The sequence below is a fragment of the Scyliorhinus torazame genome, chromosome 10 (assembly GCF_047496885.1).
Source record: "Scyliorhinus torazame isolate Kashiwa2021f chromosome 10, sScyTor2.1, whole genome shotgun sequence".
Classification (NCBI taxonomy): Eukaryota; Metazoa; Chordata; class Chondrichthyes; order Carcharhiniformes; family Scyliorhinidae; genus Scyliorhinus; species Scyliorhinus torazame.
In genome coordinates, this window is record NC_092716.1 from 8,310,440 (window position 1) to 8,337,975 (window position 27,536).

The following is a 27,536-nucleotide window of genomic DNA, read 5'->3' on the forward strand; positions in this document are numbered from 1 at the left end:
GTCCCATCGATGAACGGGTCCCCCACTCTTCCAATCCCTGCCCGACACCAGCTCCGAAACCCGCCGTCCACCCCCCCCCCCCCCGGGACAAACCGATAGCTACCCCTGATCGGGTACCACACCGAGGCCCCCATCGCACCCCTGTGTCGTCTCCACTGCCCCCAGATCTTCAGCGCCGCCGCCACCACCGGACCTGCGGTGCACCCCGTCGGCGAGAGCGGCAGCGGTGCCGTCACCAGCGCCCCCAGGCTCGTTCCTTTGCAGGACTCCATCTCCAACCCCCTCCATGCCGCCCCCCCTCCCTCCATCACCCACTTACGGATCATCGCCACGTTGGCTGCCCAATAGTAGTCACCCAGATTCGGCAACGCCAGCCCTCCGCCATCCCCACCACGCTCCAGAAACCCCCCTCCCCACCCCCGGGGTCCTGTTTGCCCACACAAAACCAATGATGCTCCTGCCCACCCTCTTAAAAAAGGCCTTGGTGATCATAATAGGAAGGCACTGGAACACAAAAAGAAACCTCGGGAGGACCATCATTTTAATCGACTGTACCCTGCCCGCTAGCGAGAGTGGCAATATATCCCATCTTTTGAAGTCCTCCTCCATCTGCTCCACCAGCCGCGTCAAATTAAGTTTATGCAGGGCCCCCCAACTCGTAGCTACTTGGATCCCCAAGTACCGAAAGCTCCTTTCCGCCCTCCTCAACGGCAGGTTGTCTATCCCTCTTCCTTGGTCCCCTGGATGCACCACGAAGAGCTCACTTTTACCCACACCGAGCCCATAGCCCGAGAAGTCCCCAAACCCCCTGAGGATCCGCACAACCTCCACCATCCCCTCCACTGGATCCGCCACACACAGCAACAGGTCGTCTGCACACAGCGACTCTCGATGCTCCTCTCCCCCTCGGACCAACCCCCTCCACCTCCCGGACCCTCCCAATGCCATGGCCAAAGGTTCAATTGCTAATGCAAACAACAGGGGCACCCCCGCCTCGTCCCTCGACACAGCCGAAAATACTCCGACCTCCGCCGATCCGCAACCACACCCGCCATCAGGGCTCTAGATAGGAGCTTAACCCAACTGACAAACCCTCCCCCCAAACCCAAACCTCCGCAACACCCCCCAGAGACACTCCCACTCCACTCGGTCAAAGGCCCACTCCGCGGCGTCCATAGCCGCCACCACCTCCGCCTCTCCCTCCACCGACGGCACCACAATCATGTTTAGGAGCCTCCGCACAGCGGCGTCCAGCCGCCCGCCCTCCACAAATCCCGTCTGGTCCTCGTGAATCACCCCCTGGACACAGTCCCCAATCCTCGCAGCCAGCACTTTTGTCAGCAACTTAGCATCCACATTTAGGAGCAAAATCGGCCTATACGACCCACATTGCAGTGGGTCCTTATCCCGCTTCAGAATCAAAGAGATCATCGCCCCGGACATTGTCGGGGGCAGGGTCCCCCCCTCCCTTGCCTCATTGAAAGTCCTCACCAGCAATGGGGCTAACAGGTCCGCGTACTTCCTGTAAAACTCAACCGGGAACCCATCTGGTCCCGGGGCCTTCCCCGCCTGCATGCTCCCCAGTCCTTTAATCAGCTCCTCCAACCCAATTGGCGCCCCCAAACCAGCCACCTCCTGCTCCTCCACCCTCGGGAACCTCAGTTGGTCCAGAAATCATTGCATCCCCTCTTCCCCCGCTGGGGGCTGAGATCTGTACAGCTCCTCATAGAAGGCCTTAAATGCCTCATTTACTTTCTCCGCACCGTAGTTCCCCTGCCATCCTTGATTCCACCTATCTCCCTCACTGCCATCCTCTTACGGAGCTGATGTGCCAGCATCCGGCTCGCCTTCTCCCCGTACTCATACGTCGCCCCCTGTGCTTTCCTCCGCTGTGCCTCTGCATTCCCTGTGGTCAACAGGTCGAATTCCGTCTGGAGACTTCCCTGAGTAGTCCCTCTTCAGGGGCCTCTGCATATCTCCTGTCCACCCGTAAAATCTCCCCCACCAACCTCTCCCGTTCCCTGCCCTCTCTCTTCTCCCTGTAAGGGACGATACTGTTGCAGCTAGGGCATTCCACGGCCTCACCACTCTTTGTGTAAAGAACCTACCTCTGACCTCTGTCCTATATCTATTACCCCTCAGTTTAAAGCTATGTCCCCTCGTGCCAGCCATTTCCATCCGCGGGAGAAGGCTCTCACTGTCCACCCTATCCAACCCCCTGATCATTTTGTATGCCTCTATTAAGTCTCCTCTTAACCTTCTCTCCAACGAAAACAACCTCAAGTCCATCAGCCTTTCCTCATAAGATTTTCCCTCCATACCAGGCAACGTCCTGGTAAATCTCCTCTGCACCCGCTCTAAAGCCTCCACGTCCTTCCTATAATGCGGTGACCAGAACTGTACGCAATACTCCAAATGCAGCCGTACCAGAGTTTTGTACAGCTGCAACATGACCTCATGACTCCGGAACTCAATCCCTCTACCAATAAAGGCCAACACTCCATAGGCCTTCTTCACAACCCTATCAACCTGGGTGGCAACTTTCAGGGATCTATATACATGGACACCTAGATCCCTCTGCTCATCCACACTTCCAAGAACTTTAACATTAGCCAAATATTCCGCATTCTTGGTATTCCTTCCAAAGTGAATCACCTCACACTTCTCTACATTAAACTCCATTTGCCACCTCTCAGCTCAGCTCTGCAGCTTATCTATGTCCCTCTGTAACCTGCTACATCCTTCCACACTGTCGACAACACCACCGACTTTAGTATCGTCTGCAAATTTACTCACCCACCCTTCTGCACCTTCCTCTAGGTCATTGATAAAAATGACAAACAGCAACGGCCCCAGAACAGATCCTTGTGGTACGCCACTTGTAACTGAACTCCATTCTGAACATTTCCCATCAACCACCACCCTCTGTCTTCTTTCAGCTAGCCAATTTCTGATCCACATCTCTAAATCACCCTCAATCCCCAGCCTCCGTATTTTCTGCAATAGCCTACCGTGGGAACCTTATCAAACGCTTTACTGAAATCCATATACACCACATCAACCGCTCTACCCTCGTCTACCTGTTCAGTCACCTTCTCAAAGAACTCGATAAGGTTTGTGAGGCATGACCTACCCTTCACAAAGCCATGCTGACTATCCCTGATCATATTATTCCTATCTAGATGATAAAAAATCTTGTCTCTTATAATCCCCTCCAAGACTTTACCCACTACAGACGTGAGGCTCACCGGTCTATAGTTGCCGGGGTTGTCTCTGCTCCCCTTTTTGAACAAAGGGACCACATTTGCTATCCTCCAGTCCTCTGGCACTATTCCTGTAGCCAATGATGACATAAAAATCAAATGAGTGTGTGGTGAGTGGAGTGCTTGTAAGTAGCTCCAGCAAATCGATCCTGGCTCTGGGTCACTGTCCGTGTGGAGTTTGCACATTCTCCCCGATTTTGCATGGGTTTCGCTCCCACAACACAAAGATGTGCAGGGTAAGTGGATTGGCCACGCTAAATTGCCCCTTAATTGGAAAAAATTAATTGGGCACTCTTTTTTAAAAAAAAGCTGGTTCCCTGCTCCAGAGGTGGTGTGGTGCTTCCACACCATCCGTTCTCGTGTTTTTATCGATTAAGATACCAGGCCAGTCTGTTTAACCACAGTCCCTGGAGTCCACCAGTACCAAATCCGAAGTTTTGGACGTACACCACCTCCCCCGGTCAGAAACTTCTGTCCTGCGTCCGTCTGCTCTGGTAGCCCCTCTGAAGGTCTTTACTCTTTTCTACTTTCCCACTAATATCAGGGAACGTTGGGCTAAGGCGGGTCCTGTGCCTCCAGCCCATCAACAGTTCAGCCGGTGCCACTCCAGTCTTAACATGTGGTGTGGTCCAGTAGCTGGATGAATTGTGTGCCAGCCTCGTCACCACGGATGCTGTGGCCTGTCTCCTCATACCCTTCTTGAAAGTCTGCACTGCTTGTTCAGCCAGACCATTTGAGGAAATGTGGTATGGGGCCATCCGGATGTGCTTCACCCCGTTTGTCTTCATGAAACGTGCAAGCTCCTTGCTGGTGAACGGCGTACAATTGTCCCTGACTGATGCCCCTGAGATGCCATGGGTACTTAATGAGAGTCGCAGCTTCCCGACGGTGGCCTTTGAAGCGGTGGACGACATTCGATGGATGTCCAGCCACTTGGAATGAGCATCGACTATCAGCAAGAATATTGAGCTTTGAAAAATCTGCATGTAGGGGCACCCAAGGCCGGCCCAACCAATTGTACAGTCTTACCTACAAGACCGACAAGACGTAAGTCATGATTGATGGAATACTTTTACTTGCTAGGTGTGTGCGGTCACAGCAGCATTCAAAAAGATCGGCACCAACATAACAGTTTGCTTGATCAGTCCTTACACCACTGAACGTACTATTATGAACCACGTCCGACACTGGCATACTCGAGTCCCAACCCCAAAACTTATGCTAATGAGAAAAACAAGAATGTAGTGTTATAGAAGTGCCATCACCTCAAAAATCCCCGTCCAAGTAGCATACCTTAAGGTAACTACCTTAGATGCAGTTTCTTTAGTGTCACTGGGTCCTAATCTTAATATTCCCTACCGATCACCACTGTGGAGCACCATCACAATTAACTCGAGGAGAAAGTCCATCATTACCAATTCAGGGCAACTAGGCGAGGGGAACAGATGTAATCTTGCCAGAATGACCTGCATCTCGAGACCAAAACAAACTACTGGTACCTGTGAAACATTTAATTAGTTACAGGATAATACACGTGTTGTGGTTTATCTATATCTTTATATTTGGGGTTTATTATGCTTATGCTTACCTTTATACCTGCTGTTGTCTCTTTCCAAGCTGAGAAACTATCGAATGGTCTGGCGGAGGATTTGCAACCAAGAGGAGACACGTTTACTTCATCTGGCCTTCATAATGAAACGGAAAACAGCCTGAACAATTACTGGAAATTTGCAGAAGGATTTCTAAATAGGATAAAGGCATTAGAAAAACAGCAAGAAGAGGTTAACTGACTTTATTCTTTTCTAAAAAAAAACAGTAATTTGCATTTATTTAGTGGCTGAATTTACTGTTTGGGAGTCCCCCGCCCCTCCGCCGGAACCGAATGGTATTCAATTTGCCTTCCCTTTACAGACTCCATTCCGAGATTCAGGACTTGCAAAAGGACACTCTGCCCAGATGAATTGCAAGAAATTCTAATCTCCACTGGCGTCTGATTCGCTGGGGTCGGAATTCGTGCTAATGAGCCTGACAAGCTGGAGCTACTTACAAGCTCTCCACTCACCACACACTCATTCCAATTAAAATAAGACTACTCTGCGATTCCAGGAATGAGGTGGACAGAATGCTGGGTGCAGCCGAGGAAAATCGGGACACCCTCTTCCCGGGGGCCGACTCAAGCTCGCCATTGTAGACAGCGCCTAGGAGAAGGTGGCAGAGGCGGTCAGTGCTGCCAACTTCAGGAGGAGGACTGGAATGCAATGCCGGAAAAAGATGAATGACCCCCTTGGGGAAACTCGAGTGAGTCATAACCTCTGTGCCCCTGGCATTACTCCTGTTCTTCACTCCTCACATCATTCCGCTCCCTCCTAGAGGCCGACAACACCCCACCTGCCTGCATCTCCCTTACAACCCATCCTCCACCAAACCCCAACACTTGTATTGTCTTTGGCCAGGAGCCTTGCACTCACATTTGCCACCAGCTCCAAACCCCCTGTAAAACACGCCTCCCAGCGTCTCACCATGTCCTTTCTGTGCCCACTAAGATATGTACGAAGTCTTACAACACCAGGTTAAAGTCCAACAGGTTTGTTACGATGTCACTAGCTTTCGGAGCGCTGCTCCTTCCTCAGGTGAAGGAACCTGGACTTTAACCTGGTGTTGTAAGACTTCGTACTGTGCTCACCCCAGTCCAACGCCGGCATCTCCACATCATCACTAGGATATGGTGACCCATAGCAGGCGCGAGAGGCAGAAGACCGGAGGGGCTATACCAGACTTGTGGGTCCATACCCCTGCAGAGGAGAGGGCCACATAACTAGTGGCAAGGCTGAGAAAAAGCAGAGTCTGACATGGAGGTTGGCATGCGCCAAGCAAGTAAGAACCCAATGCCACGCTGATGTCCCTACAGCAAGTGAGTCACATCTTTCCACAGACTACTCCTTCCCAATGTCCTTTGTCTTGCAGAATCGCCATTAGACAAAACTGGACCATCCGGGTTATCTTGCCCCCTGCCAGTGGAAGACACCGACTTTTCGTCACTGTTGTCACCTGCATTTTCCACCATTGCAGGGACTATATCCTTGGAGGGACATTTTAGTGAAGAGTTTCATGGGTCACCTGCTGTGAAGAGGTTCCTGGGTTACCTTCTGCTGTGTACTACAGACATGCTGCAGCGCATCAAGTGGAGCAGGAGGTCGGAAGGCTGCTATACACACAGGTGTCGCTCTTCTGGAAATTATGATCCCACCAAGATTTACAGGAGGGGGTATCAGCGACTTAGTGCCTGCAGGTACAGCAGGAGGAGTCCCACCACCTTCAGGTGCTGGAGATGTTGCTGACAATGCTTTGGCCAACACTGAAAGGGTGGAAGGCCTGGGTCAAGGCGTCAGAGCCATTGGTCAGGACATCTAAGGCTTTGGACTCACTGTGGTTGATAGCTGAGGCACAGGATAGGAGAGCCCAGGCAGACATATCCCGGGTGCACATGGACATTGCTGCGGCGCTGCAGAGCTTGGCCCAGTCGCAAAGGGTATGTTTGAGGGCATCGAGAGCATTTGCTGGGCGCTGACCTTATCATAGAATTTACAGTGCAGAAAGAGGCCGTTCAGCCTATCGAGTCTGCACCGGCCCTTAGAAAGAGCACCCCACACAAATCCGTGCCTCCACTCTATCCCAGTAACCCCACCCAAACCTTTTGGACACCAAGGGCAATTTAGCATTGCCAATCCACCTAACCTACATATTTTTTGGACTGTGGGAGGAAACCCACACAGACACGAGGAGAACGTGCGGACACAGATAGTCACACAAACTGGAATCAAACCTGGGACCATGAAGCTATGAAGCAACTGTGCTAACCATTGTGCTACTGTGCTGCCCGTGGCCAGTCACAGAGGGACATGTCACAGGCACAGAGGAACATGACCGAGGCAGTGAGAGACATGACCATAGAATTCCTACAGAAACCGAGGCAATGAGGGACATGTCCCACTCGCTGAGAGACATATCCCGGTCTTTGCTCCATGGCTGAGGGCATCGAGACCGTGGCTCAGACAAGGTGGGCGTCAAGGACTTGCAGGTGACAGTAAGCCTCTGGAGCTCACTCTGGACTCACTTCCGTGGAGTAGCCCAGGGGCCAGCGGGCGCCCCGAGGGGGGAGGAAATGAGGCTGCGGTGCCTTCTGCAGGGGAGGTGCTGGAACACCTCAGCACTTCCGAATCCTCCCCACCTGACACTGGTGCATTTCATGTGCAGCAGGCAGAACAGGCTGATACGTCGTCACCTCTGATACCCAAAAATCAGCCGGGCCCATCCAGAGGATGGCCATCAAGAGCATCACGGGTCAGAGCACAAGACACGTAGCGGGCCACCTCACTTTTGATGTGCTGTCTGGGGTTATACCCAGAAGGAGTGGGAGAGCACATAAGTTAGGGGTTAGGACACAACAATGTATATATTCACCAATAAGCACGTTTGCACCAACAGTCCGACCTGCCTTTAACCTCTGTCTGATGGGTGTTGGGATGGGTTGGTCCTTGATGTAGAAGATCTGCCGGTGGGGTGCTGAAAAATGAGACGGGGCAGGACCCCATGACACATGAATGTCCCACATGGTGTCACCCTCAGCGAGAAGTGGCAGGGGATGGGGCCTAGTGAATCAGCCTTGTATGACAGCATCTCCAGTGAGGTGAGCCCTAACCGTGAACTATCTCCCGCAACCTCTGCCCCCCCCCCAAAAAAGACATATGGGTCCGCATGAAGGATTGGCCAGCCCACATGATAGGATCATGCAAGTGGACAGTGGAATGTGATCCTAAACGCAGGAGTCAGACTTCGTCAAACGATGAGGAGGTCGTCACCTCCTTCCAGTGGACAAGACCCACGGATATTGCTAGTCTAGGGCCATTACCCTGGTAGGACTCTTGGAGGGGGGAGGGGGTGCATTGGTAGGTAGTGGAAAGGCTAGGGGGAGGGTGGAGTGTAGTACTGAGGGAGAGGGATGGTAGGGTGAAGGACTGAGGGAGAGGGATGGGGGGTGAAGGACTGAAGGAGAGGAAAGGTGGAGTACAAGACAGGGCGAGGGAACGGGTGAGCGGTCATTGGGAGGGGAGATCCTGTTTGAGGGGAGGGGTGCTGGAGAGGTGGGAGAGGATGGCAGAGCTGCCAGTGGTCAGGCCTCCTAGTTGGTAAATCGGGAGGTGATGAAGTTGTCCTGTGTACGGTGGCCCTGGATCACATGTGGTCTGCCATGACAGCTCGGGCTCCATGCCCAGATCCTCCTGGACACTGTCATCATCCTCCTCATCAGTTTGTCACCCGTCTGCTACACGATGCAACTCCTGGGGTAATATTGGAGAACCCCACCAGAGCGGTCCAGGCATTGGAATCGCATTTTGAGGATGCAGATGCACCACTTAATGACGCTGCTGGTTGCTGCATGGGAATCATCATAATAGGTCTCCGTCTCTGTCTGGAGCCTCCACACAGGTGTTTTCAGCCAAGTCTTCAGCGGGTAATTCTTGTTGCCCAAGAGCCGACCCCTCACCCGAGGGAGTGTCTTGAAGGTGACAGGAACATCAGACTGCGCCAGGATGTCAGCATCGTGCACTCTGCCAGGGTATCTGGCGCAGACATGCATGATGTGCAGCTGGTGGTCGCACACCAACTGCACATTCAGGGAGTGGAACACTTTTCTATTGATAAAGGACACCCACTTTTGAACCTTGATGGCCACGGGGAGCGGGTGTCCTCCTTCATACCCCGGCGGTGCCAGGTGCGCCACAATCTGGCACAGATGCTGCATGGTCTCCCTCGTTAGCCAGAGTTGGCATCGGTACAGGCAGTCTGGCAGCTCCTCGAAGGACAGGCACTGACTGTATTTCCGTGCCTTCATGTGACACTTCCTTTGTACCTCCTCCTTGGCCTGTTGATAGGCCGGCACTTGAGCCTCACTGGTTGGCCCTTCTGGGCAGGATCCACTTGTAAAGGGTCCTCTCTGAGCTGGCCCTGCTCCAGCCTCAATGCATCCGCAACGACAGCAGCAGCCAGGGAGAACATAGCTGACTTGAGTTGGGGGGTGGGGGGGGCCTTCGATAAGTTGTCATCCGCATTGCATCCCTGTCCCCACGTGGCCTGTGATGCGGGGATCCTGTATCCACACTACCCATCCCTGTCAACAGGGATACTGGTGGCTGCTGCTACCTGTGTCAGTGTTTCTCCCCATGGGATTGACTGTTTGTCTCCACACAGGGTGGGGCATGTGTTCTCCCACCAGCAAGGTGGCAACTGGTTGTGTTGCAGAAGTCACCATGTGCCTCCGTGCTTAGAGGCTTGTGTGTAGACAGGTTCTACATTTGAGAGTGAGCAAGCAAAGTGCCCGCCTGCTGGGACCTTGGCTGCAGTGTGACGTAGGTCCTGGGTGTAACACAGAGCTGCTCAGGTTTCCTGGCCAGGGGCAGGATGGATGGGAGCAAGGGCGCGGTGGATAGGAAAGGGCTTGGTGGCAGCTTATGGTTCTGAGGGGTGGGCTAGCTGATGATGTCACTGGTGAGAGGGTCTGTGTGCCAGAGAGGGTACCAAAAGGCCCATGGTTCTCGTGTCTGCATGGGTTTCCCCCGGGTGCTCCGGTGTCCTCCCACTGTCCAAAGATGTGCAGGTTAAGCGGATTGGCCATGCTAAATTGCCCTTAGGTTAGGTGGGGTTACTGGTTATGGGGATAGGGCGGAGGTGTGGGCTAAAGTGGGGTGCTCTTTCCAAGAGCCGGTGCAGACTCAATAGGCTGAATGACCTCCTGCACTATAAATTCTATGATTCTATGGTGCACCTGCCCTTTGGTTGAGCTCTGCTAATCACCTGCTGGGTAGGTGATTAATCAGGACCATGCCCATCCCATTGATGATACTGCTGGCGTCTGAGGGTTTCCAGAGGGGCAGGCTGGGTGGGTTCCCAGATGACCAGAGACTCTCAGAGCAATTACAGGATACAGTGAGCAGCCAGCAGTGTGACAATCAGGAGCCTGCAAGAAGCACCAACGGGGTGCATTTAAATAACATTGCAGCAATGGCGGGCTGAGCAAGGCCACCCCAATTCCGAGAGGGACACTCAGTGCATGGACCCTCTATTCCCCGCTACTCCCAGCAGCCCAGTCAGCTACCCTCCAGCAAATCTGACAATATTTGAGAATTTTTGAGTGTTTTCTTACTTTTCCGCTCTTCCTCAACAGTCACGGTACCCAGGCCCCGCTTGTAAATACTTGCACCAATTTGAGCCCGCGTGACTCCCGCCTGAGAGGGGTGGGGCACGCAGTGTCCAACCCGCCAATGACATTCAAGTCCATGCAAGTGATGGATTTGCATGTGCTCGCCAGCGCGGGGTGTGAACTTCACGAATACTGCCAGCGGGGGACTGGAGGCATCGCAACGGAATTGGCTCCGGACGCAAATCGTCATTTTTTTTTTTTGCTTGCTGTTCTCCGCCCGATTGCAATTCTAGCTGCCGGCTCTGGGAGGCAGGGAATTTAGCCCAGTGTCTTTAGCGCAGTAAAACGTTTCAATACACTTCAAGGAGGAGAATCAGCCAAAATGTGTGCCAAAGGCGCACAAAGGCGTTGTTCAAAGGCGGTTAGGAGTGTCTTAAAAACGGTAGAAGGGTTTGGGGAGGGAATTCTAGTACTTGGGGCCACTTCAGGATAGGGAGAGGAAATCTAAGCTGGGGTGTGGGAGTGCAGAATTGGAGGAGCACGGAGGACTATGGGGCTAAAGGAGGTTGCACAGATTGGGAAGGGGTGAGACCTGGAGGAAATTGAACACGAGGTTCAGAATTTCAAATTCAAGTCATTGGTGGGCCAGGAACCAAGTTGACTAGTACAGGGAGAATGGATGAATGGGAGTTCGTACAGATTAGGACATGGGCAGCAGAGCTTTGGATAAGCTCACGTTTAGGGAGGGTGGAAGATTGGGAAACTGGGCAATAAAACATTGGAATACTTAATCTGGAGATAAGAAAAACATAGACAAATGTTTCAGCAGCAGGGGCAGAGAAAGGCGATAGTAAAAATGAACTGTAGATGCTGGTTAGTGCAGTGGACCAGTACATAAATCTTTCATCTCTGGGATTGGATTCAACTCCAGTCTGTCCAAAGTAATGGGATGATGTCACCTTTTTTTTTGGCTTATTAAAGTTGACAGCATGAGAGGTGAACCTGTCATTTAAGTGCCTCTCCTTTTCACTTGTACCATTAGGCTTAGTAAGTAAAGGATTATGAAAAATCTTTCAGAGATATTTTTTTTAAAATTTGAGTCTTTCTCCAGTTACTGTAATCTATTTATTTTCCCTGCTCATCCAGCAATCCGTGACCACTCATGTTGTGCAGTTGAGAAAATGAGAAATGATATTTTTCTTTATTCATGTCACAAGTAGGCTTACATCAACAGTGAAATTAAGTACTGTGAAAATCTCCTTGTCGCCACTCTCCGGCGCCTGTTCGGGTACACTGAGGGAGAATTCAGTATGTCCAATTCACCTAACAGCACGTCTTTCAGGACTGGGAGGAAACCGGAGCACTCGGAGGAAACCCACGCAGACACGGGGAGGACGTGCAGACTCCGCACAGACAGTGACTCAAGCCGGGAATCGAACCTGGGATCTTGGTGCTGTGAAGCAACAGTGCTGACCACTGTGCTACCGTGCTACCCTCTGAGCACTGTGCTGCTCTGAGCTTGCCACTTGAAGGCAATCTGGATTCATTCTTAGTGTTTATCCTCCCTCCTATCTGTAGGTATCTAGCTTCTGCTCCATACTTGCCTGTATTGCCACAATAACTCGGTCGTGTAGGGTTCCAAATATTCTGACTTTGTTAAAGCAAAGAAATCAAGGCTGGGTGTCGCCGGATTCGGATTCCTTCCATTTCTCCTGAAGGTGCTGATAATAGATTATGGTTGAAGGTCACTTTTCCCATGTGGCTACACTTCACACGTAAAGGAGAAGCATCACAGCTAACCGGTTCCCACCTTGTCCAACTTCTGAAAATGTGAACGCTTTTAATACTAGGGGCACGATTCTCCCAAAAAGGAGCAAGGTCCCCTAGTGAACGCGCATAGCTGCGTGTTTCCCGACACGCGCAGTGCTGAGAAACACATGCCTATTCAACGTGACTCGTGTTGAGTAAGGGGCTTGAATGGGGAATGCACAGCCGAGGCCACACACAACCCCATATTGTACAGTGGGGCGCTCCGCTCGCCGGAACTCTGCATTGTAGCAAGAGATAGGGACGCCATTTTTAAATGGCATCCCGATCTCCGAAGCCCCTGAAACAATCCCCGACCTCTTCCCACCTCCCCCCATGTGAGCTGGCAGTGCCATCTGGGCACCTTGGCAATGGCAGTACCAGGGTACCCAGGTGGCACCAGCAGTGCCAGGGCACCATCCTGCCCAAAGGCCATGCAGCTGGAGGCCTCCGATCCCCTTTGAGAACCCCCACAAGTGCCATTCCGTCTGGTCCCCATTTGTGGGGTACCTCGGAAATCTGCACATTTGAGTGGGGTTTACTACCTCACTCTAACATGCAGACTTGCTAAAAAGTGATCCCGCCCATTGTGGGCAGGATTCACATCGCAACGTCTTGCGAGATTGTGTTGAATCTTGCGAGCCGTTGCGTGCCGGGTAGATCCCAGGAGTGGGGTCTCCTGGCTTTCAGTGGCCACGCTGCAGAGCGGCGAGCTGCTTTTTGGCCGCAGCGTGGCCATTGGATCCGCTCTCGGTAGTGACTAGGAGCAAGAGTCATAATTGATTGTTTTATATCCCTTGATCAGCCCAGGGACACTGAAGCCTTTGTGGAAAGAACAACAGCTACTGTTCTGACTGAGATTAGCATTAATTGAAATTGGCCTGTGGAAACTTCTGCTCTTAAGATCTCAGTGCCTCAATAAACTTTGCAATTATCTACTACACCACTGATGGAACTCTTATGCTGGTTGACTGATCTTTAAAAAATCATTTAAGGGATGTGGACATAGCTGACGACGCCAACATTAATTGTCCATCCTTAATTGCCCTTGAGAAGATGGTGGTGAGCTGCTTTCTTGAACCGCTACAGTCGCCAAGTGTAGGTACACCCATTGTGCTGTTAGGGAGAGAGTGCCAGGATATTGACCCAATGACAGTGAAGGAACAGCAATGTTTCCAAATCAGTATGGTGAGCAACAGCAATGTTTCCAAATCAGTATGGTGAGCAACAGCAATGTTTCCAAATCAGTATGGTGAACAACAGCAATGTTTCCAAATCAGTATGGTGAACAACAGTAATGTTTCCAAATCAGTATGGTGAGCAACAGCAATGTTTCCAAATCAGTATGGTGAGCAACAGCAATGTTTCCAAATCAGTATGGTGAGCAACAGCAATGTTTCCAAATCAGTATGGTGAGCAACAGCAATGTTTCCAAATCAGTATGGTGAGCAATGATGTGTTATTCCTGGTACGTGTTTCCTATTATTAAAATAGTTGAAAAATTATTTCTGATTATGTTGTTCTAACTTACTTTATATTCCGTAATAAAAACAGATGACAAGTCACATTATGAACACTGGCGTGGCAGATGTACATCAGACAGCTACAGGACCAAATTCACATGTGAACCTGAAGCTTCAGACATGTGAGCCATTGCTTACAGGAACAGACCAGATGGTGAGACAGAAGGAAGATGTGCCACTGAAACACTGTAGTGAACAGCATTCCTTGGATAAATCTTGCATGGATAATACAATAACGGATACACAGACTGGTGGAACAAGACAGGCAAAAAAGCAGGATTTTACCCCAGAGAAAAGAAAATTCCATTTGGATCATGTAGCAAATGAATATAGGGAGGAGGGTTCTGTTATTCCGACAATTAATCCATCCTGTTCAAGAGCTGGAGAAAATAAAATGCAATACAGAGATCAGCGGCTAATGGTGCGCCTCTCGTTTAATTGATCTTTATTCCTATGACAACATTGAATCTTATATTAAACAGTGGTTTGTTTTCATGTAGCATTATATATCAATATACTCAGAAACCTAGTGTAGGATGGAACTGGAGCCAATATTTACACTTTTTAATGTTTATTTGCAGTTATTTACACTTCCTAACCCTACGACTAAAGTTTCAGTATGTGCTTATAGGGATTCAGGTGAATCAGTTAATGCCCACCATTTGCATAAAGTTAAACACCATTAATATGCAATTAATATATATAGGTAAAATTCTCCTAATTTCCTTGCCATATCTGCTCACTCAGAAGCCACGCTGCTGGGCAACCACCTGCACTCACAATTCTGTTTTTACTCAACATATAGAATTAGTGCTGAAAAAGAGATCTCAAACTGACTGATTTTTTTGTTTGAACAAAGGCAGAATGTTTGGAACATAGGGAGGTTCAGCTTGCTCACCAGGACACTTCGCAAGGATACCAGCGTAAGGGGAAAATAACAATTTACACCACAAAGAGAGTACACATTCTTTGGCAAGTGGACTCTAAATGGTAGAAATGTTGCCATGGAGATTGCATCAGTTGATGGTGACTGACATAACTGCCAAGCATTGCTTGAGATGTAATTTAGGCAGCTTGACCGTGATTGTTTGAGGTATTGCCCTGGGGAACGGTTCAGTGAATTGCTGTCACATATCTTTTTTCGTTGAATGTGTATACATATTCTGTTTGTCTACAAAACACAGGGCTCTGGTGATTAATATATGCATCTTCCAGTACACACAAATGTGCCACATTGTGAACCTGACTGTCTTAAATTGATTGTCAGCGTAATTTTTCACACGTTGAGGATTATTTTGCAAATGTCCAATGGTGGAACCATATCTAATGTAGGACACTGGGTAGAATTTTCACTTTTACAGTGTTGCAGCAGGCAGGAAAAATGGTGTAGAAGCTTCCTTATTGTTAGCCCCCACCCCTTTAGAACACCTGCTTTACACCTGCATACTAGCAGCTTGAAACAGCTAAATTCACCAATTGTTTGAAATGCCTTGCCTTTCCAGGGTAACCTGAGGTTCACAGCACGTTTCAGGGCCAAAGTCCCATTAGACCCATTAATGAGTTTGTGTGATATGCAAAGCATAACGATATATTCATGACAGCCATTCTACCGCAGGATGCCTTTGACGTACCCTATTTCAACATCAACCGTTTACCTGCTACTATGCAGTCGCAACATGAGTGCTGTTTGCCACTAACCGAATGCTCCCATCAAGCCAAAAGGACATTCTGCTTGACACACAAATGTGTAATGTGGTATATGAATTTGAGCATGGTGCTCGGTATATTGGTCATGTGTCACAAAGACTGGTGGATTGCATCAAAGGACATGTCCTAGCCGCTGTTTGTAATGGACGAGGCACAGACCATACCCAACCAGCCCATGCTTGCAAAACGCAAAACAATGCCCAACACTCGATATTATTCCGTGATTGGACAATAGTTGCTAAATAATCCTCCGCATGCTATGAATTATACTGCCTACTAATTTAAGAATTTCAGTCGGGCTTACAATGTGGTGCATTTGTGTATACTGGAAGACACACATGTGAATACACAGGACTCCGTTCTTTGCACAAAGAAAGACCATGTACACACATTGTGCCTATTTCAGCTAAAGCAGTAAGTTACAGCCATTTACTGATTCATTCCCCAGGACAATACCTTGACCAATCAGAGTCAAGCTGCCTGATTTAAATTTCAAACAATGCTTGGCAGTTATCTTTCAGTCACCATCAACTGATGCATTCTCCATGGCAACGTTTCTTCCAATCAGAGATCACTTACCAACCTTCTTTCCATAATATAAATTGTTTTCCCTTATTCTTGCAAAGTGTCGAGTGAAAGCTGAAAAGCTTTGACATGTCTTTTTTCAGCAGTACTCAAGTTCTGTACTACAAATGACTATTGAAAACTTACAAAGGTGACTTGGGGTGGTCCAATTTTCTGTTGTCCTTTTAACATTACAAATCTCCCCTCACATGAAACCTCCCCCTCAATAATTAAGTATATGTGGGAAATTATGAGTTTGAAATCAGTTCAAAGCAAGCTCTGATGTTATCCCATTGTTCAACATTTCTGAATTTTATTTCCTCACCCCAATTTCAACCCTCCCCCCACTCGCTCCACGGCTAGCTTTTCATAAAGAAATGGAATGCTGTTGATCTACAAGTGGTCGCCCTCCAATAGTTAACCCAAGTGGCCATTGTTTAGATTTGAATCAAAGCAGTGGATATTTGCTGGACTATTGCCATTTGGATAGCAAGGATAACCCAAAGTTGTTTCCATTAGCAGGGGAGACTAGGACCCGGAGGCATAGCCTCAGAATAAAAGGGAGTCACTTTAGAACAGAGATTAGGAGAAATTTCTTCAGCCAGAGAGTGGTGAGTCTGTGGAATTCATTGCCACAGAGGGCGGTGGAGGCCGGGACGTTGAGTGTCTTTAAGACAGAAATTGATAAATTCTTGATTCGTTAAGGGCTATGGAAATGGAGTTGAAATCAGCCATGATTGAATGGTGGAGTGGACTTGATGGGCCGAATGGCCTTCCGCTCCCATGTCTTATGGTCTTCCTGTTGTGTTATGTTATTGCTTGTAACATAAGCTGCCACTTGATGTAGGCTCTGCTGAAAGATGCTCCATACTCGGAGATAGGTTTAACGTATTTATTGAACGATTAACAATGCTCTTAAATGAGTTCGACACTCTACCAATCTGCCTCTAGTAACTCAGTCTACTCTGCTAAGTATACAAGCTTGTTCTCGACCATGTGCTAGGGTGTGATGTTGCTGATAATCAACCCTGTCCCGCTCTCTTGGTTCCTGCCGGTGGAAAAGGCAGACCTGTGTGCCTTGTCCTTTTTATATGGGTTGTGTAGTGCCCTCTTGTGGTAATGCCACCTTTGGGTGTCCTGATTACCCATTGGTTGTGTCCTGTTCTAATGACCCATTGGTTGCGTGTCTGCATGTCATGACATCTCTGGTGCTCCCTCTAGTGGTTACTTAGTTGTAGTGTATTTACATTAACCCCTTGTGTATATACAGTGATGCATATCACTACACTTCCCTCACCTGATTTTCAATTGAACCCACTAATAGTGATCGGGAGATGCAAGCCATGGTAAATGTTTACTGTCTTGCATGGTAGCATGGAGACCAGGTATGGTGCATCCACCACTGCCCCAACGAAGGCAGCACAGAACAGGGAGCCTGAGTGATGAATTTACTCACTGTGCTGTGTGAGGGGTGGAGAACGGACCATTTGTACAAAGTAACAATATCAAAATATTACATTCTTCTCAAATTTCATCCTAAGCTTTATTTAATTGAAACAAAAAAATAATAGTAAGAAATGAAAAGCAAATTCTTGTCCTTTATTTTCTCTCAGGAAAAAGTGAGACGGCAGATATTTGCAGAAGATGATTTTCCGCAGGAGGCAAGTAGGAAGAATGCCAACGTGCAACAATTTGGTGGTGTTGACAAACTGAGTTCTGAGGCCAAAGCAAGGGACATGAAAAGCCAGCAACGTGATTTGCCCATTGCCCCGGCAGATGGTGGTGGCCCAAGTGCATTCTCTGACATTCAGAACAGGGATAGGTTTCCAGAAACCGATCAGCAAAATGGTGCAAAAGTTGGGTTTGTGCAATGTGGAAACCCATGTAACCAGCCAGTAACTGTACCTGAGGCTGAACTGCCAAGAGCAAGTACATCAAGGAAAGCGCAGAAATCTAACACTGAGCAAGATTTTAAAAAGAGGTAAGACATATTTTCTGATGAGCAAGTAGGAAAAAAAGGCAATTGTTTTTAAAAGGACAAACAAAAAGACAACGGGCCACAACTTCTGGGCTCTGCAGCGCGGATTTGGGAGGTACCTCGAGAAAGAGAGGTCACAGATATAGGTTGAGAGGTAGTAGATGTAAAACTGAGGTGAGGAGGAATTACTTCTCACAGAGGGTGGTGAATTTGCGGAACTCGTTGCCCCATAGTGCAGTGGAGTCTGAATCATTAAAAGCTTTCAAGAAGGGGGATAGATATATTTCTGATTTTTTAAAAACAGGTTAAAAGATTATGGGGAACAGGCAAGGCGGTGGATTTGAGACCAGGAAGAGATCAGCCATGGCGGCGCAGGCTCGAAGGACTGAATGAATGGCCTTCTTCTGCTTCTAATTCCTATGTTCCAATGAACCCCAAAGATGTGCTGGGGAATCCCTCTTGGAAGTTCCCAAATAAGGGTTTGCAGCACAATTGCCCAGACGTACTAACTTCCTCTGTGCAACTGCGCTGTGCCAGGAACCATCTCACAAAGTGGTTACATTAGGAACCAGGGTTACACTAATATTTATTAAGAATAGAACCTCTTCTAACTTCTGCGTAACTATTTTAAAGACCAGACCAATCCCCGCACGAGACTCCCAACAACCGTAATGTCCCAGAGGAATCCCAACGCCCCTCTCACCACACTAGATTCTCCTTTCTCTGACCCCACTGACATGGGATTCCGTCATCCCTCAACCTCCCCGCCTCCAATCTGTAGGCCCGGATCTCATCCCTGACCTGACCCCCAAACCTGGCTGGAAGTCACGAGGTGAGTTACTCGCCACAGGATCCCTAGCCTTTGACATGCTCATGTAGTCACAATATTTATATGGCTGGGCGGCATGGTGATCAGTGGTTAGCACTCCTGCCTCCCGGGTTCGATTCCAGCCCCAGTACACTGTCCGTGTGGAGTTTTCACATTCTCCCCGTGTCTGCTGGGTCTCATCCCCACAACCCAAAGATGTGCAGGGTACGTTAATTGGCCACTCTAAATTGTCTGTTAATTGGAAAAAAAGTATATGGTTAAACCAGTTCAGTTTGTGGTAAATGTTAATCCCAGGATGTTGATAGTGGGGGATTCAGCGATGGTAAAGCCATTGAATGCCAAGGGATGATGGTTAGATCCTCTCTTATTGGAGGTCATCCCAGGAGTATACCTGATCTGGAATAGTCCCAAAAAGAGGCTAGGATTATGATGCACAATCAATAACCTCAGAAACGAGATTGGAGACAATTGAAGGCTAACATACGCTAGATGCTTCCCCCAGCAGCTCAGCTACAGAAGGAAGCTGCTGGGGCAGCAGGGGCTCTTATATCCTGCCTTGCAAGGCGGAGCTAACATGCAAGCTTATCCAATGGACACGTACATTCTCCACCAATGGTATTCCGGCATTACTAGGTACCGTAATCCTCCTAACACAGACGACCACATTCACCCCCTGTTAAAAAAAGAGTCCGGCGGGGGTGGTGGCTTCGTATTACAACATGGTAGAAGTTATAGTTATGAAGGTACCGTAATGCCTCCGTACAGCGTTTTGCCTCATTACAACTTTTAACTATTTACAACAGTAATGTACATTTCAAATGGAAGCGATTGGTCGTCCTCTCCAAAAATCGTCGTAGTTTTGGTGGTGATGTCGGTGGCGGTTCGGGCGTCTGTGACTCTGGGAGCGTGGTTTTGGCTTCTGCGGCGGCTTCATCACCCCTAGATGAGGCTGGCGGAATGGCCGACTAGCCTGGGAAGGGGGCAACTGTGGGGTGCGCCGGTGGCCAGGGCCTAGACAGAGCCGGTGGAAGAACCGATTCACCTGGGAAGGGGGCGGCTGTGGGGTGTGCCGGTGGGAGGGTGGGTGGGGCTGGTGGCGGGGGGGGGGGGGTGGGGATCCAGCGGGCGCCAGGTCCCGTAGGGAAACCATATCCTGTCGGCCGTCGGGGTACGCCACATAGGCGTACTGGGGGTTAGCGTGGAGGAGATAGACCCTCTCGACCAATGGATCCGATTTGTGTGCTGCACGTGTTTTCGGAGCAGCACGGGTACGTGAGCTGCCAACCAGGTCGGGAGCGAGGTCCCACAGGAGGACCTCCTGGGGAAGACAAGGAGACGTTCGTGAGGTGTTTGGTTGGGCGTGGTACACAGCAGTGACCGGATGGAGTGGAGGGCATCCGGGAGGACTTCCTGCCAGCAGGAGACTGGGAGATTCCTGGACCGCAGGGCCAATTGGACGGTCTTCCAGACCGTTCCATTCTCCCTCTCTACCTGTCCGTTTCCCTGGGGGTTGTAACTGGTCGTCCAGCTCGAGGCGATGCCCTTGCTGAGCAGGAATTGACGCAGTTCGTCGCTCATAAAGGAGGACCCCCTATCACTGTGTATGTAGGCGGGGAAACCGAACAGCGTAAAGATACCATGGAGGGCTTTTATGACGGTGGTTGCGGTCATGTCGGGGCAGGGGATGGCGAAAGGGAACCGGGAGTATTCATCAATCATGTTCAGGAAGTACGTGTTGCGGTCGGTGGAGATGAGGGGGCCTTTGAAATCCATACTGACGCGTTCAAAGGGACGGGAAGCCTTTATCAGGTCCGCTTTCTCTGGCCTGTAGAAGTGCGGCTTGCACTCCGCGCAGATTTGGCAATTCCTGGTGGCTGTCCTGACCTCCTCGATGGAGTAGGGCAGGTTGCGGGTCTTGATGAAGTGGAAAATTCGAGTGACCCCTGGATAGCGCAGGTCCTCCTGGAGGATTCTGAGGCGGTCCACTTGTGCGATGGCACATTTGCCGCGGGATAGGGCATCAGCAGGCTCGTTTAGCTTCCCGAGACGATACAAGATCTCGTAGTTGTAGGTGGAGAGTTCGATCCTCCACCGTAAGATCTTGTTGTTTATTATCTTGCCCCGCTGTACATTATCGAACATGAAAGCAACCGACCGTTGGTCAGTGAGGAGAGTGAATCTCCTGCCGGCCAGGTAATGCCTCCAATGTCGCACAGCTTCTACTGTGGCCTGGGCCTCCTTTTCGACTGAGGAATGGCGGATTTCGGAGGCGTGGAGGGTGCGTGAGAAGAAGACCACAGGTTTGCCCGCTTGGTTGAGGGTGGCCGCCAGAGCTACGTCGGACGCGTCGCTCTCGACCTGGAAGGGGAGGGACTCGTCGATGGCGTGTATCGTGGCCTTTGCAATGTCTGCTTTGATACGGCTGAAGGCCTGGCGGGCCTCTATCGACAGGCAGAAAATCTGTGGATTGGATCAGTGGACAGGCCTTGTCCGCATAGTTGGGGATCCACTGGGCATAGTAAGAAAAAAAACCGAGGCAGCGCTTCAGGGCCTTAGAGCAGTGCGGGAGGGGGAACTCCATAAGGGGGCGCATGCGTTCAGGGTCGGAGCCTATCACTCCATTGCGCACTACGTAGCCGAGGATGGCTAGGCGATCGGTGCGAAACACGCATTTATCCTTGTTGTACGTTAGGTTAAGGATTTTTGCGGTTTGGAGGAATTTTCGGAGGTTGGTGACGTTATCGAGGTACGGGAATGTGGCCCGTAAACCGTACCGGTCAACCATTCGGTCCATCTCTCGCTGGAAGACCGAGACCCCGTTAGTGACACCGAAGGGAACTCTTAAGAAGTGGTAGAGCTGCCCATCTGTTTCGAAGGCAGTGTATTTGAGGTCACTAGTGCGGATGGGGAGCTGGTGGTCGGTGGACTTAAGATAAACCATGGAGAAGACCTTGTAATTCGAGATCCTGTTGACCAGGTCGGATATGCGGGGAAGAGGGTACGCGTCGAGCTGCGTAAACCTGGTGATGGTCTGACTGTAGTCGATGACCATCTTATGCTTCTCCCCGGTCTTTACCACCACTACTTGAGTTCTCCAGGGGCTGTTGCTAGCCTCAATGACACCTTCCTTCAGTAACCGTTGGACCTCTGACCTAATAGAAATCCAGTCCTGGGCACTATACCGTCTGCTCCTGGTGGCGACGGGTTTGCAATCCGGGGTGAGGTTCGCAAACAGAGAGGCTGCAGACAGTGAGGGCGGGTATAGGGCCGCCGAATTTGAACTTTAGACTTTGGAGGTTACACTGAAAATCCAATCCTAGGAGTGTGGCCGCGCAGAGGTGTGGAAGGACGTAGAGTCGGTAGTTTTCGAACTCCCTTCCTTGGACTGTGAGGTTAGCTATACAAAACCCCTTGATCTCTACTGAGTGAGATCCGGAAGCCAGGGAGATTTTTTGATTAACGGGGTGGACGGGGAGAGAACAGCGTCTTATCGTGTCGGGGTGTATGAAGCTTCCGTGCTCCCAGAGTCGATTAGGCAGGACGTTTCGTGCCCGTTGATAAGCACCGTCGTCGTAGCAGTCGATAATGTTCGGGGCCGAGACTGCTCCAGGGTCACCGAGGCTACTCGTGACAGCATTTGAATGTTCTCTTCGGGCGGTGTGTGGTCAGCCGAGCTGGGGTCCTGGGAGCCCATCCAAGATGGCGGCGCCCATTGGTCGCACATGGCTGGGGTGCACAAATTGGCGGCGCCCATCCATCGCAGATGGCGTCCGCGGGACAAGATGGCAGCATCCGGAGGCCGCACGTGGCCCTGGAGGAGGAAGGTGGCGGCTCCCGCTGGCCACACGAATACCGTGGATAGGGTTGTGGTGGCAGTCCACATTCACCTCCGGAGACCGCAGCGACCGCCCGGGCCTGGCATACTGCCACAAAATGGCCCTTTTTACTGCATCCCTTGCAAGTGGATGCGCGGGCCGGACATCGCTGTCGGGGGTGCTTGGCCTGCCCACAAAAATAGCAGCAGGGCCCCCTGGGGTTGCCAGGCCGTCTTGCAGCACAAGCTCGTGGGGGGACGGGAGATGTCTCGGGGTCGGCCTCGGGGGTGTTCCACGCTGCCCAGGGGGCTGCCGTGCGGTCGGGGACGTTAGCGCGGGTGTTTCGCGAGGCCACATCCAGGGAGCCAGCAAGGGCCCATGCCTCCTTGAGGCCTAGGGTGTCTTTCTCCAGCAATCGCTGGCGGATTTGGGAGGACAGCATACCTGCAACGAAAGCTTCCCGGATCAAATGTTCTGTGTGGTCGCTCGCCGAAACTTGCGGGCAGCTGCAGTTTCTCCCCAACACCAGGAGCGCACGGTAGAATTCTTCCAGCGATTCCCCAGGGATTTGTCGCCTCGTCGTTAGCAGATGTCGAACGTAGACCTGGTTTACCGGGCAAATATAATGTCCTTCCCGCAGCTCCATTGCTGCATCGAAGCTGTCCGCGCCCTCGATGAGGGTGTAAATTTCTGGGCTCACCCTCAAGTGCAGGACTTGCAGTTTCTGTTCTCCCGTGGGTGTGTTTTCGGCCGTTCCGAGGTATCCGTTAAAACACGCCAGCCAGTGCTTGAAGGTTGCCGCTGAGTTCGCCGCGTGGGGGCTGAGTTGCAGACACTCCGGCGTGATTCGGGGTTCCATTCTTTTAAATCTAGCGTATTAAATTCTTCCACAATCAATAACCTCAGAACCGAGATTGGAGACAATTGAAGGCTTTCATACGCTAGATGGTTCCCCCAGCAGCGCAGGTACAGAAGGAAGCTGCTGGGGCAGCACGGCTCTTATACCCTGTCTTGCAAGGCGGAGCTAACATGCAAGCTTATCCAATGGAACAAGTACATTCTCCACCAATGGTATTCTGGCATTACTAGGTTCCGTAATCCTCCTAACACAGACTACCACAGATTATAATCCACCTCACTTTCAAACTCAACATTGAATTTGATCGTATTATGATCACTATTAAATTAATGTTCATGTATAGCTTATTTGGCTGTTAATTAAATCTGGCACATGACTCATTGCTAAATCTAATACCGCCTGTCTTTTCATTTGTACAAGGATATATTGTTTCAGGAAACTATCCCATAGACACTCAAGAAATTCACCATCTTTCTGCCTTGTGCTAGTCTGCTTGCCCCAATCTGTATTAAAATAAAAATTTGCCATTAAACCAATTGTATTGCTACATGCTTGTCTAATCGATCCACCCTGCTACAGTGGTTACCTGGTCCTATATGTAACTCTCACTATAATCTTTAATCCTTTTCTATTTTTTAATTCTAATAGAATTGTAGAATGGGAATAGCACAGAAGGAGGTAATTCAGCCCATCATGTCTCTGCTAGCCCTCTGAAGGAGCAGTTCATCTAGTTCTACTGTAGCCCTGCAAGTTTTTCCTTCTCAGACAATAATTCAATTCTCTTTGAAAGCCTCAATTGACCCTGCCTCCACCAAACTCTCATGCAGTGCACTGTTGGGGCACACAGAGACCAATTTCATTTTTGGTGTAGTTCCTTTGTGTACAATTTTAAACACTTCTGCGTTTTATGGAATTATTTACTGCAATATAATAAATCTGTGCATTAATTCCTAAAATATAATCTGCATGAAATATTAACTTAACAATTTTACTGTTCTGTTGACATCCAGAATGGATGGTGATCAGACTTGTTTCTGAGTCATAGGACTGTCCATCTGACATTTTAGACATTTGAGCAGTGAATTCAAATCTGTTTTAAACCGCTAGCTTAAAATAAAATGTAACAATGTGGTATCTGCATGCAGGGTGATGAGATTTATAGCGGGCTCTTTCTTTTTAACTCCACTCGCTGGCTTATTCTGGGTTTGGTTCTCCGTTGCCCAAACCCCACCAATCCCCGAGTGATTCTCTCTCTCTCTCTCTCTCGCCGGTGGAACAACGGCCACCTTGCGCCTACTTCACAAGAGTAGCGCCCCCCCCCCCCCCCCCCCCAAAGAGAGAGAAAAGGAAAACTGCTGCCTTTGTCCACTACCTGGCAGCCTTTCCTGAGTGGGCGGGTTCAAATCGCCCAAAGTGCCCTCGGTTCTCGACTCCGGAATTATGGTAAGGGATATTTAAACTGTGACCCGACCAGGGATAACTGATGAGAAAATGAAAGAGCTAGATGGACTCCAATCGAGTTCAAATCATATATCTTTTATTAACCACCAAGATTAAACCTCATCAACACCAGAAAACAACATGTAGGTATCTTATACTTTATAAACTATTACTATGGGAATAAGAACTAAACGGACACAACGTAAATTCTAACTGTAAACAGTATTAGCAATGTATTCCACTATGAAAGGTTCATGCACCCACCATTCCCACAAAGCCTCAACTGCTATGTTACCCTCGGGAACTTCGCGAATTACTAGGAACTACTCACAATCCTGGATTATAAATTACTCAGTTGAGTCGAGCTTGACCTTCTGGGCTGGCTGCGTGCTGTGAAAAAAACTGCTGTCTGTAACTCAGTCCAGGAGAGTCCGAAGAGAAAGAGAGTTGCCATGTGGGCCCGAAGAGAAAAGAGAGCGAAAAGGCTGTCAAGCCACACTTTTTAAAGTTCAGATTTCAAAAAGTCCCGTGAGCTCCGCCCCCATTGGCAATTGCAAGAACAATGGTCCTGGATTGTTATCAGCCTCGGTGATAGCACAGTCTATAGACTGCCCTGCCCAGTATGAATGGGCCCCATCGATGTTCCTAATCACTTTACCGGGGCTTACAGATTGCTTTCCCATCATGGAGATGGGTTTCTCCTTACTGCTGGATAGCCCCATTATCGTGTCGATTGTATCTTATCCAGGTCCATTGTGGTTGGTATCGATCTTCCAATCTCGATGCGGGTCTGGTCTGGTGATGTCATCTGCTCCCTTTGTGTTTCAGTTAATCTAATCAGCAGCCTGTCTGGGCACTGACCGTTTGTGAATTCGACTGGGGGCTGAGCCTGCTGGGAGAAATAGCCAGTTTCTGCAGCCAAACGTGGCCACTTCTACCATTTAAAATGGCCAATGTGCGTTTTACAGCCCTTATAGGTGTTGGTGTTGCCCGAAAAACTTACAGATTACACAAACGTAAGAAGGAAAATCCATTAAAATTAAGAGTTGACAAACCATGAATTGCAGCAAAATCTGGGGCGAGATTCTCCAACCTCCGCCGGGTCGGAGAATCGCCGGGGGGCTGGCGTAATTGCCGCCCACGCCGGTTGCCGAATTCTCCTGCACCGGATATTCAGCGGAGGCGTGAATCGCGCCGCACCGGTTGGCGCCCCCCCCCCCCCCGCGATTCTCCGCCGGCGTAGATTAAACCACCTACCTTACCGGCGGGACAAGGCGGCGCGGGCGGGCTCCGGGGTCCTGGGGGGGGCACGAGGCAATCTGGCCCCGGTGGGTGCCCCCACGGTGGCCTGGCCCGCGATCGGGGCGCACTGATCCGCGGGCGGGCCTGTGCCGTGGGGGCACTCTTTCCCTTCCGCCTTCGCCACGGTCTCCACCATGGCGGAGGTGGAAGAGACTCCCTTCACTGCGCATGCGCGGGAATGCCGTCAGCGGCCGCTAACGCTCCCGCGCATGCGCCGCCCGGAGATGTCATTTCCACGCCAGCTGGCGGGGCACGAAAGGCCTTTTCCGCCAGCTGGCGGGGCGGAAATTCGTCCGGCTCGGGCCTAGCCCCTTAAGGTTGGGGCTCGGCCCCCCAAGATGCGGAGCATTCCGCACCTTTGGGGCGGCGCGATGCCCGACTGATTTGCGCTGTTTTGGGCGCCAGTCGGCGGACATCGCGCCGATACCGGAGAATGTCGCCCCTGGTTACATCTCTCATTTTATAGTTTTAGGGAAAACTTGTTTTTATGTGTACCTATAGCTCCTGGATCTTTATTATAGGCAGGACCATTTGGGAGACGAGGGGCGGGATTCTCCGTTCCCCGACGCCGATTTTGCAATCGCGATCGGGTGTTAAATCCCTTTTGACGCCAAAATCGGGGGCGGCACCTGTTTGACGCAGGTATCGATGCGGGAGCCGTGCTACTGGCCTGGGGGTGGTTCCGCAAGGGTTGGGGGGACTGATGGAGGGTGGCGAGGGGGTGGCCAAGAGGTCGCTATCTGGCAGTTTGGGTCCACACATGGCGGGAAACATGTTTTACGGCACGACCATTGTAGGTCGTCGCCGTGCGCATGCATGGCCACGGACCCGGCCATTCTTCGGCCGTTTATTTTGTGGAGGCCGAGAGTTTTACGTGGCGTGGCGATAGCCCCTCACCGGTTGGAAGATCGGTGAGAAGACGCCGATGATTTTTTCCACGCAAAACGCCACAGATCCTTCGCACTTAGCCTCAGAATCAGTTAATCTGGCGCTATGTTCTCACCAGATTGTGAGTGCAAATCAGGAAGCGAGTTCCAAGCCTTTGTCATGCAAATTTATGCGTGGCTGGGATTCCAAGGGAATCTCGCTATCGGACTGCCATTTTGAGCGGGCGGCCTGATAGCAAGGTCTGGCGCAATTTGGCGCCACCCCCAGGCTTTCCTGGGTCATCCCCTCACCCCATAGTATGAAAGTGACCCGACTCCCCCCCCTCCCCTACCCCCACCAGAGACCCCCTAATTAGAGAGACCCC

At 50.4% G+C, this 27,536-nt stretch overlaps 1 protein-coding gene and 1 long non-coding RNA gene across 2 annotated transcripts in view; one reads left to right on the top strand and one right to left on the bottom strand.

Moving 5' to 3' along the window:
• The window catches only part of LOC140430346 (uncharacterized), a 35,762-nt gene extending 10,323 nt beyond the window's left edge, over positions 1 to 25,439 (bottom strand). Inside the window, exons 1-2 of the long non-coding RNA XR_011949386.1 lie at positions 25,314 to 25,439; positions 4,852 to 4,948 (exon numbers count right to left, since the gene is read on the bottom strand). This is a non-coding gene — a long non-coding RNA (uncharacterized lncRNA). The remainder of the gene's footprint in view (positions 1 to 4,851; positions 4,949 to 25,313) is intronic.
• terb1 (telomere repeat binding bouquet formation protein 1) overlaps positions 1 to 27,536 on the top strand; it is a 221,014-nt gene that overhangs the window by 97,099 nt on the left and 96,379 nt on the right. The window contains exons 12-14 of the mRNA XM_072517804.1: positions 4,881 to 5,044; positions 13,822 to 14,211; positions 17,675 to 18,042. Coding sequence (XP_072373905.1) covers positions 4,881 to 5,044; positions 13,822 to 14,211; positions 17,675 to 18,042 — 922 coding nt within the window. The remainder of the gene's footprint in view (positions 1 to 4,880; positions 5,045 to 13,821; positions 14,212 to 17,674; positions 18,043 to 27,536) is intronic.